A 10,436-nucleotide genomic window follows, 5' to 3' on the forward strand; every position below is an offset into this window, starting at 1 on the left:
CGTCGGGGGCGACCTCCGCCGGAGGCGGCCGCCGGGGCCGCGGGGCGCGCTGGGCCTGGCCTGGGTCAGTGTCTTCAATATTCACCATGAGACAAGAACCGAGCCGCCGCGTGTCTCGGCGCGCCTGCCACGCTCCTCCCGGGGCCTTATCAACACTGTAATTAGACAACAGGTTACGGGGTGGCCGGCGCCACAGCGCCAGGGCGCGGCTCGGAGCTCAGGCAGGGCCCGGCACGCGTGTGCGCGGCCAGCTCCGGGGAGGGGCCGGCCGGGCCTCCGAGAGGCCCGAGCAGGCTCCCGGGGCGAGACATCATACACACGGAGGCGGCCAAGCGCCGTTGGCGGCACGGCCGCCACGCGGGACCGCGGCAGGCCAGGCTCCAGGGGTGCCCTGGGCTCCCCAGGGACCAGGCGCAGCCCCCATCCTCCCTCCCCGGCCACTGGTCCCAGGAGGCCCAGCCAGTGCGCCCCCGGTGGGAACGGAGTCATGGGGGCCCGGTGACTCACTGCGAGCTCTGACACTGCCCGTCTCGGGGGGAAACGGTGACCCTCGGCCCTGGCCACCCCAAGACTGCCGGGCCAGCGCCCGGGAGGCCTGAACACAGCTCACACTACGTGAGCGCCCTACCAGCTTCCTAAGACTGAAATCCGGAATGACGCAGGGACCCTACACCACAGCAGGTGACAGATCACCCTCCCTGCGAAGCCTGGTTCCTTCCAGTTCTGGATGCCACCAGCCGACATACAGGGACCGTGACAGTGGCCCGTTTAAGAGCAGAGGTGCAGCTCCCGTGGGCAGGACCGGCTCCGCACCCCGGTAGTACCCTAGCCCAGCACGGCAGCCCAGTGGTACCTGGGCCCTGCACCCCGGCGGTACATCAGCCCGGCTCAACGACCTGGCAGCGCCCTAGCCGGGCTCCACGCCCAGCGGGACCTCGGCCCAGCCCGGCGCCGCACCCCGGCGGGACCTCGGCAGTAACTGGGCCCAGCACCCTGGCGGGACCTCAGCCCGGCTCAGCACCTCGGCAGTAAATGGGCCCGGCACCCTGGCGGGACCTCGGCAGTAACTGGGCCCAGCACCCTGGCGGGACCTCGGCCCGGCGCCCCGGCGGTACCTTGGCCCGGCTCAGCAGCTCCGTGACCAGCCGGATGGACTGCAGGTTGCGCTGGGCCAGCAGCAGCTTGCGCTCCTCCAGCCTGATCCGCTCCTGCAGCTTCTTCTGCTCCTCCGCCTGCAGCTTCTCGAGCTTCTTCTGGCTGCGGCGGAGCTCGCGGTCCCTCTGCTTTTGCTCCCTCTTGCGAAGCTTCTCCTCTCTTTTCCTCTCTCGCTCCTGCTCTTCCAGCTCTTTCTGTTTCCTGCGCAAAACACACGAGGGCTCCGTTAGGCGAAGACGGGGCAGCAGGCGCACATTCGGCACATCGGGCGGGTGGTCTTCTAGGCGAGGGGGGAAGACGGGTAACGAACGGGAGGGTGGCCGCGCGGTTCATCGTTTTAACGCTTTGTGCCCAAATAAATTCTGGTTGAGCCAAGGACCCCGAGAAGCAGCAGGCGCGCCAGGGTGAGGGCTTCCGTCTCTCGAGAGACAGGCTTGCCAAGCGTGCTCCAAACGTGAGGCGGGGACAAGGGGGCCGATGGACTTGATGGCACCTGCCGTCACTTTTGAACCACAGACACCTTCTGAACAGGTGCAAGGGCTGACAGTGAGGAAACAACCCCGAGCCAGCGGACGGGCCAAGCCCGTCGCCGGGGCACGCTGCCCCCACGGGCAGGAGCCCAGCGACACACTGCTCCTCAGGCGACCGTCTGGGCCTAAGACCCGGGACAGCAGAGGTCACGGAGAATTCAGCTCAGAGGAACAATGTCTAACACGCAGGTTTAAGTGCCCGAACATGCCCCCGTGGGGGGGAAGGCCCTGTGGCACCAGGGCAACAGCAGGGCCAGAAGGAGGCCACTGTGCACGGCCACAGGAAGGTTCCGGAAGCATCGCGCTCGGGGTAAGAGTAAACACAGAAGACCATATACTGGACAATCCCGTTCCAGAAAAGGGAAACCCACAAGGACAGCTAACCGAGGCCGGTTCGCCGTGGGGTGTGTCCCCGATCGAGGGGTCCCTACAAGCACGCTCCGTCTCACAAAAGTCCTGCGAGACCACTAAATACACCTGCCTTGGACATGGCGACGTGTCTTTAAAATGAACCCACAGCACGCCCACGCCCAAACCCAAACAACTTAGCTCCGAACAGATGGAGGATCCGAACGCAACCAAATGTAACGAGACCGAAGACCCTCCCTGGGAAAGCCTGGAGGAACCACGAGGCACGTTTACGCAGCAAATCCAAGTAACCAACAGACGTAGTGACAAGAGCAAAGCGGCTCCAGCAGCACGAGACACACAGTGGGGACCTGAAGGCAGCAGGTGCACGGAGATGCAGACCCGGAGAGACACGAGGACGTGACGAGCACCGGGGTGAGGAAGCAGGGGGTGCAGCCTCCCCTCAACAGCAGGAAGGGAGCGGGGCAGGGTGCTGAGGGCCCGTCTCGGGTTCCCTCGCCCCAGGGGTCCGAGCCCCACACACCTCAAGAGCTGAGGCTCAAGGTGGCCCCGTGGAACCTGTAAATGACCACAGCTCTCCAGGGACCCAGAGCCGAACCCCAGGTTTGCCGTCTCCAAGGCCATCATGTGCCGGCTACGGCTACGCTCTGTTCCTCGTTAGCCAACCACTCACACGAACATGCTCGCTGGTGGGGAGACGCAGGGGTGCCCGGTCCAGCCTGCAGGCTCAGGCCGAGAAAGGGCAGCCTCCCCAGCCGGCACCTCACGGCGGACCTACCCAGCATTCCGTGGCACCACGGTGTGGAAGGGACCCCATGTCCCCACCACGCCTCCCGGGACGGAGTCTGCTGTGAGGCCCACGCAGCATGGGCAGCATGGAAGGGACCCCGTGTCCCCACCACGCCTCCCGGGACGGAGTCTGCCGCGAGGCCCACGCAGATGGGTGGCCTGTCCTCAGGGCCATGACAAGGCCCGCTCCCCAGCCTGCTCTTTGCTACCATAAAGGTCAAGGAAATGGCTTTTCCAAGGAGCCCGCACAGCTGCTCTGCGAAGCGTGGAGGGAACTTCCGCAGGACGGACGGCAGCGTCCGTGGTCACAGCCTACGCGGGAAGAGTGGGGACAGGGCCCGTTCTGGACGCGGGCCGGCGTTCTGCAGGCAGCTCCCATGAGTCTCCGCCCTGCTTTCCTGCTTCTGCCCAAGAACAGCGAGCTGGCGTTTCAGGCCGTGCAGACCTGGCCTCCCCCGGAGCTGCCCCGAGGGCGGCTGTGATGCGCACGCTGCACGCTCCCCAGGCCACCTGCCCAAAGGACGGGCTCCACACAGCTGATGCCACGGCCCCCACCCCACCCACACCTGCGGCCTCCTCCCTGGTGGCACACCGACCGTCCCCCAGGGCCGGGGGGGAGGCTGGCTGAGGAATCACACACACAGTCCACACCTGCCACCCTAACACCAGGCTCGGCAGCAGACGTCCACACAGCTCGATGCAGAAATGCATCCGCTTCTCGGGGACGCGAGCTGAGGGGAGGGTGGAAACAAACCCGGCGCCAGCACCGGGGGGACACGCAGCTCTACAGGGAGCGACAAAAAGTGGTCAGAGACGAAACCAGCCAATTGCGTCCTCCGGGTGCCAGAGACCCAACAGCCAGCAGATCACAGCCGGAAACGGGCCCGCGAAACTCACCGGAAATGCTAGAAAGGCCCAAAGTACAGCGGACTGACAGGAAGAATTCCTTTTCCCCACGATCTGGGTCATACCATGGGTTACGTGACACGCACAACAAACAAAAACAAGATGAAAGGGGGCAAAGGGGGACCAGGCTGGGCCTCCAATGTCTGTTGCTTTACGGCCTCTGTCCCAGGAACCACTTCTTACTAAAACCTGGCCGACGTCACCGGTTCCCTACCTCCCATTAACGTAGCATCAACCTAAACGCCGCACGAGACACTGCGCTGGCTTCAGCAGGACGCAGCGGGGCGGACAAGGGACGCGGGTCAGGAGAGCCAGCCCAGGCCATGTCCCAGGCAGGAATGAGTTCCCGGGAGGGACGTGGAGTCCTGGACACACACCCTGCTGTGTCTGCAGCAGCCACTGCACAGACACGCACGTGCACACACCTCCCACATGCATACATGTGTGCACACCACACGTGTGCACACACCTCCCACATGCACACATGTGCACACCACACGCGTACACACACCTCCCACATGCACACACCCACACGTGCGCACACCTCCCACATGCACACACGTGCACACACCCACACGTGCGTGCACACACCTCCCACATGCACACACGTGTGCACACCCACACACATGCGCACACCTCCCACATGCACGCAGGCACACACCCACACGTGCGCACACCCACATGTACGTGCACACACCTCCCACATGCACACACGCGCGTGCACACCCACATGTGCGTGCACACACACCTCCCACATGCACACGTGTGCACACACCTCCCACATGCACACATGTGCACACACACGGGAGGCCCCGCTCCCCGCCGCACCTCTCTTCGGCCCTCTGCCGCTCCTCCGCCTCCTTCTCTCGGCGCTTCTGCTCCCGCCTCTGCTGCTCCAGCTCCTGTAGCTTCTGCCTCTCCAGCTGCCGCTTCTTGATGGACGCGTCGCTCAGGTGTTTGGTGGAATCGAAGGACACCTGCGGGATGACACAGGGCACGGTGGCGTGAGGTGGCTGCGTCCTCGGACACGCACCTCGCCGTGGGTGGGCAAGCACCAAGTCGCCCCTTTCACAGACGGTTTCGCCTCCGGCCCCCCGGGGCCCCAGGCATCTCCCCCACTGACGCCGCCGACCCTGTGCCTGCACCACCGGGCGGCAAGCTAATGGCCACAGAAGCTCAGCTCCCCTCCGAGGACGGCCTCCTTGTCACCACAAAGGAGCCAAGTCAGCACCCACAGCGGTGAAGACACGCCTGCCCGCCCGCCTGCCCCCCNGGGGCCGTGCAGGCCCGGGTGTGTGCAGCATGTGGGGGCCGCGCAGGTCCGGGTGTGTGCGGCACCCCCCATCCTCAGATGCTGTTCCACAAACCTGCCGTCACGCCCTGCGGAAGAGCCAGCCTGGAAAGCGTTCCCAGGAAGAAACGCTCTCGGCGGGGAAATCTAGTGTCCCCAAAGGGGAGGCTGGCTGAATGGCAGAGGGACGCACACAAGCCCGTGCAAACGCGTGAGCTTTCCAAATCCTGCTGTTGGTGTCTCTCGGTGAACGTGGGGGCAGGAACTTACAACCCTTCCCTACGTGTTCATTTTCCAAACAAGAAAACGTATGTGCTCCTGGTTTTTGGGGTTTTTTTTAAGATGTCAGCAGTGTTCCCTACACACTGGTACTCGAGTGTTAAACTTAGCTGATGTTCCTCTTTTTAGTCCGTCTGATCTCAAGAAGCTATTAGGTGATGCCTTGAAACCACGCCTGAAGTCGAAAGAGTTAATCCGTCCTCGGTGCATTTCCTCTCCGGCACACGCTGTTCGGGACGGGTGCTGAGGCTCGGGCGACCCTGAGAGAGGAACGCATAAACGTCCCCCACGAAAGATGGCTTCTGGAGGCCACGTGCCTCCCCACAGGTCCAACGCCACTCCTGCAGTCGGCGTCGTCTCAACAGCGCGTGGATGGCGATAAATGCAAGGCCCGTGCGTCTGTCACTTCACTCAGGAGGTCGGTCCGCCCTTTGCCACCCTGCAAGGCCTCCAGAAGGCATGGCGGGGCGGGCGGGGGCTGTGGTGACACTGTGCTAATGCTGATCCTCTTAATCAGCTCCGGCTAAGTCTGATCCTCTCAAGTCGGGCTCTCTCAGCCTCACACCAGTGACGTCCGGGGGCTGGGCGCCTCTCGGATGGGGGCGTCCTGGGCCCCGTGGGGTACTGAGCAGCGTCCCTGGTCCCCAACCCACCAGACGCCAGGAGCACCCCCTCCGCAGCGTGACCACCAAACATGTCCCCAGACCTCGCCAAGTGTCCCCTGGGGGCCAAGTCCCTGTTTGAGAATCACTATTCAAGTCCCACAACGCTTCCTATTAAGGTTACACCAAAACTCATCACCATTCGATTAGTGATCCAGTGAGGGCTGGATCGAGTCTTACCCTCCTGAGGTGCACGAAGCAGCAGCTTCCTTACAGCCGGACGTACTGTTTTACTCCATGAAGTCTTGTTTTGTTACAGGCGTGTCAATCCTTGTTCTGCGTGGGTTTCATTAGCTCTCGTTCTGTTAGGATTCCATTAGCGCTCGTATTAAGGTCCATCCCCTCTTGCTGTTTTCAGGTGGTATTAACGCTTATCCTCCTAAGGAAGGTTGCATTAAGTTTGTTCTATTAAGGTCGTATCAGCTGTTGCTCGGTTAGGATCCGTGTTGCAGCGACCCTTACTCCGTTGCGATTGTATTAACTCTTGTGTTAAGGTTTTATTCACCTTTGTCCCATTGAAGTTGTAGTAATTGTGTTGAGATGTTCAGCCCGTATCACGTTTTATTTCATTCACGCCGCGCCAGCCCTCGTCCTGGTAAACCGGTGACAACTACAGGACAAGGCGGCGTCTCATCAACGTGTGCCGGGGTGATTGTCCTCCCAAGACGGATAGCCCGACACCACGGAGAGCCGGCCCAGGGGACACAGTGCAGGCCACCCCAGCCGGCGGGGGACCTTGTAGGACGGCTGAGCCACCTCTGCAAGCCAGGGAAAGCACACATGAGCACGTTCCCCGTGAGGGACGCCCCCGTCCCGACCCCAATGCCCCCGAAACAGCTCTGTGTGCCCACGGGTGTCTGGGGACGGCTCACGGCGCGCTGTGGACCTCCACTTGTGTCCTGTGTTAAAGGAATGTCAGCACCCCCTCCGCCTCGAAAGGAGGCACAGCCACGCAGTGTCCTAGCTCCCGGGGTTTGGGACAAAAGAAGCCACGGCTGTCTTCACGTCCCATCCTGGGTGTTGCAGGGAACTCGAAATGCCATCGGCGCCGCGCGCGTCCATGACGCTGGTGGGTTTGGACCTGCCACCCTGCTCCAGGCGTGTGTGCGTCCCCGGCTTGTTCAGGTGCCAGCTGGCGAAGCTGCGTGCTCTGCACCTTGGAGTTTCGCTCCCCAGAGCCTGGAGGACCCCCGCTGTGCCAATGGGGGCAACCACCCCAGCCCACGAAGCAAGGGACAAGGGACGGGGGCTGTGCCTCCACGTGCACTCACGCACATTTACACATGCACAGGGGTTCCACACTGCACCCCCGAACACAGAGCCAGAACTGACTGCATTTCCAAAGGGGGGGCGTGTGCGTCTCGCCCCCACCCAGGCACCCCAACCCCGACGTGTCGTGCCCCGTTTTTTTATGGGACTCCAATTCACGGGGCATACAATTCACCGTTCACCGTTGAAAGCAAACAACTCGGGGGTACCCAGCAACTTCCCCGTGTCGGACAGCCAGCACCCCCTCTTGTTCCAGAACATTGTCCCAGAAGGACACGCGTCCCCATGAGCAGTCAGTCACTCGTCACCGCCACCCCCCAGCCCCTGACTGCACGAATCTGCTCCCCGTCTCTGAGGGTTTGCCCGCTGGGGACACTTCCCACGCTGTGTGACCTTCCGTGTCCGGCTTCCTCTCAGCCCCGCGTTTATTCAGACAGAAGAAAGGGTGAGACACAGATGCCTGCTCCATCCGTCCTGGATGAACCTAAACACCTCGACACCACAGCTGACCCTTGAACAACGTGGGGTCAAGGGCGCCGACCCCCCCACCCACCTCCACCCCCGTGCAGTGAAACATCCACGTATAACTTTTGTCTCCCCCAAAACGTACCTACTAAGCGCCTCCTGCTGACCGGAGGCCTCAGCGGTCACATCAACAGTCGATGAGAACACATTTTGCGTGTTTATGTGTATTACACGCGGCATTCTTACAACACAGGGAGCTCGAGAAGTTGAAATGGGGTCACGAAAGCCGTCCAGAGAAGAAGCGACATTCACAGCACGTGTTGCAGAAAGCTCCGTGTACGAAAGGGGTTCAAACCCGCGGGATTCCGGGTCACCTGTTTTTCGAGGCACTGCCTCGCTCTGCGGTCTCAACAGACCAGCAGCCGGAGGAGCCCCTCACAGATGCGCCAAAGATTTCAGCATCTGCGTGTCTGTCCCCTTGGTGATCCTACCTCACGCTAAGCTTTCGACAACGTCATTCTGAGACGGGGGTACGTGGGTGGTGACACAGCCCCCAGGGGCCCCCGTGTCCCCGCCTTCCTACCTGGGACACCATGAAGCCGTTGGCGTACTCCTGCAGGAGGCCGTAGGCCCGGTCCTCCTCCGGGGAAGTCATCTCCTGCCTGGCCCGCCGGCGCGCAGGGCCCCCGGCCGTGCTGTTTCAGGGAGCTGGGCTGTTAGCAAGCCCCAGCGAGACACGACGGAGCAGCTTTGGGTCACACGTACAGGAGGGCCGAGTGATGCACCGTCAGTCCCCCGGGCTGCTGACACTGTGGGCGCCCCTCCTGAGAGCGCAATCCCCAGCACTGCAGGGAGTCTGGAGTCGCCCCGGTAAGGCGATTACTTAGAAAGCAAGTGGGGCGGTGAGAGGGGCCGGGGACGCACCCCCAGACACCAGACGGAGTGTCACGCGTGACATCCCAGGCGAGGGCACGCGGCCCGCTGCCACAGGCAGTCTGCAAACCAAGCAGCAAGGTGAGGCACCCACCGGGCAGCAGGGGACGCCGGGCAGCCGGGTTTAAGGCAGATGAGACGTGCTGTGGACGAGCGCCCTTTAAACACGCACCTGACTGAGGGGTTCTCTGGGGGAATGGGGGGGACGCACCCTCCNCCGCCCGCCCGTGGGGAGGGGAGCACCTTGATGTTGCAGGCCACGGCCTTGCCGTCCTCGCCCTTGAACATGAGCTTCATCCCGCGCAAGGCGCTCATGGCCTGGATGAAGCCCGCGTACTCGCGGTACTGCACGTAGGCCTCGAAGTTCAGGTGCCCCCCGAAGCTGAAGGTGTGGAAGTTGCGCCCCGTCATCTCCTCGCGGTAGGGGTCCAGCATGGGGATGTCCACGTGGCGGATGTCCCCGAACTTCTCGAACACCTTGACCAGCACGTCCTCGCTGGGCTTCTCGGAGCCCGAGTCCCGCGGGGCGAACCACTTGCAGGGCAGCCCCTCCAGGTGGATGGTGTCCGGCCGCTCCCCGGGCAGCGTCTCGTTCATGTCCTTGGCGTCGCGGAAGAAGGAGTCCCAGTCGTGCCGCGTGGGGAAGTCGATCTTGAACTCGGCGGCGCGCACCCGCAGGGTGTCGGAGAAGCCGCTGAGCTTGATGGCCTTGCCGTCCAGGCGGGCCAGGAAGGCCTTCACCAGGCTCTTGTTCTCCACCTCGCCCTCGAAGCGGATGAAGGCCATGGTGCTCTTGGTGATGCGCAGCGTGGAGAACTGGTGGCTGTGCACCATGGCCTTGAGCCGCTCCATCACCTCCCAGTTGGAGATGGACTTCCCGGGCTGCTTCAGCTGCGGCAGCGCCACGCTGATGGTCATCTTGGTGATGGGCTTCAGGTACAGGCCGTACGCGGGGCACAGCTCCACCGCCTCAGACGTGTCGTGCACGATGGTGGCCGCGGCCATAGCCGGGACCTGGGGCCTGCAACGCAGACGCGCACGGTCAGGCGGAGGTGCGGGGTCCCCCCGAGCCTCGTCTGCCTCGTGGGAGACCGGGGTCGCCACCTGGACGAAAGCCCTGGTCACCGGAGGCGGCTCTGTTTTTAGAACCATCAGGCAAAGAGCTGGGTGGACGCAAGCTTGCGCCAGCTCAGGGCCCGCGCCTGCGTCAGCGCTGACCCGCACCGGGCACCCAGAAGCGGCGCTCCCGGGGCCGTGGGGGCCGAGGGGCCAGTGAGGTGCAGGCCGAGCGACCATCCGGCCCTGCGTCCTCCCGGCCTCCAGCGAGAGGCGCCGCCTTCCCGCAGCGGGGGGCTGGGAGCCATGGGCGCCCTCCTCCTCCCCGCCCTGCGCGAGGCGAGCCTTCCCTGCCGGCCCCACGGGTCTCCCGGAACGCCACGCGTGACCCCAGACACCCGGCCACGCAGGCCCGGCCGCTGCCCCGCAGCTCAGGCCACGGGCTCCCCGACAGGGCGCTCTGATCAGGACGGACGGGCCCCGCGGTGGGCACGGGGCTACGGCCAGGGCGAGCCCCCCCCCATCCTCCAGGACACCCCGTGCTGGTCGCCTGGCGGCCCCCACGCCCATCCCTGCCTCTGGTACCCCAGGCCGCCCCCAGTCCCCAGGTACACCCCCAAACCTCCACCTCATGCAGCTGCCTCCCAGCCGCCCCACTGTCGTACAGGTGCCCCGTACACCCCCATCGCCCCTGGTACCCCGCTTTTCCTGCCCGCACGAGAGCCCCGGGCA

General features: G+C 63.7%; 1 protein-coding gene across 2 annotated transcripts; it reads right to left on the reverse strand.

Annotated features, from left to right (window-relative positions):
* Positions 1-6: 6 nt before the first annotated feature.
* Positions 7-9,690, reverse strand: AKAP17A (A-kinase anchoring protein 17A). Of its 2 annotated transcripts, XM_019631002.1 has the most exons (4): positions 8,892-9,667; positions 4,578-4,726; positions 1,116-1,356; positions 7-155 (listed from the first exon to the last, which is right to left on the reverse strand). In XM_019631002.1, the coding sequence occupies exons 1-4, from the start codon at positions 9,651-9,653 to the stop codon at positions 150-152; spliced, it is 1,158 nt and encodes a 385-aa protein (XP_019486547.1). In that variant the 5' UTR covers positions 9,654-9,667; the 3' UTR covers positions 7-149. The 2 variants fall into 2 exon arrangements, with proteins under 2 accessions (XP_019486547.1, XP_019486545.1); XM_019631000.1 differs by having other exon boundaries at positions 7-1,356; positions 8,892-9,690.
* Positions 9,691-10,436: the final 746 nt, after the last annotated feature.

Source organism: Hipposideros armiger, unplaced genomic scaffold, assembly GCF_001890085.2.
Source record: "Hipposideros armiger isolate ML-2016 unplaced genomic scaffold, ASM189008v1 scaffold_970, whole genome shotgun sequence".
In the NCBI taxonomy this organism is placed as follows: domain Eukaryota; kingdom Metazoa; phylum Chordata; class Mammalia; order Chiroptera; family Hipposideridae; genus Hipposideros; species Hipposideros armiger.

Bases quoted from the DNA above. Each gene is read 5' to 3' on its own strand.
- AKAP17A (XM_019631000.1), bottom strand. From the start codon at position 9,653: ATGGCCGCGGCCACCATCGTGCACGACACGTCTGAGGCGGTGGAGCTG. The intron at 4,727-8,891 runs GTGCTCCCCTCC...GTCATCCCGCAG, and splicing joins CCGTGGCCTGCAACATCAAG to GTGTCCTTCGATTCCACCAA. The intron at 1,357-4,577 runs GTGCGGCGGGGA...TGTTTTGCGCAG, and splicing joins CGGCAGAGGGCCGAAGAGAG to GAAACAGAAAGAGCTGGAAG.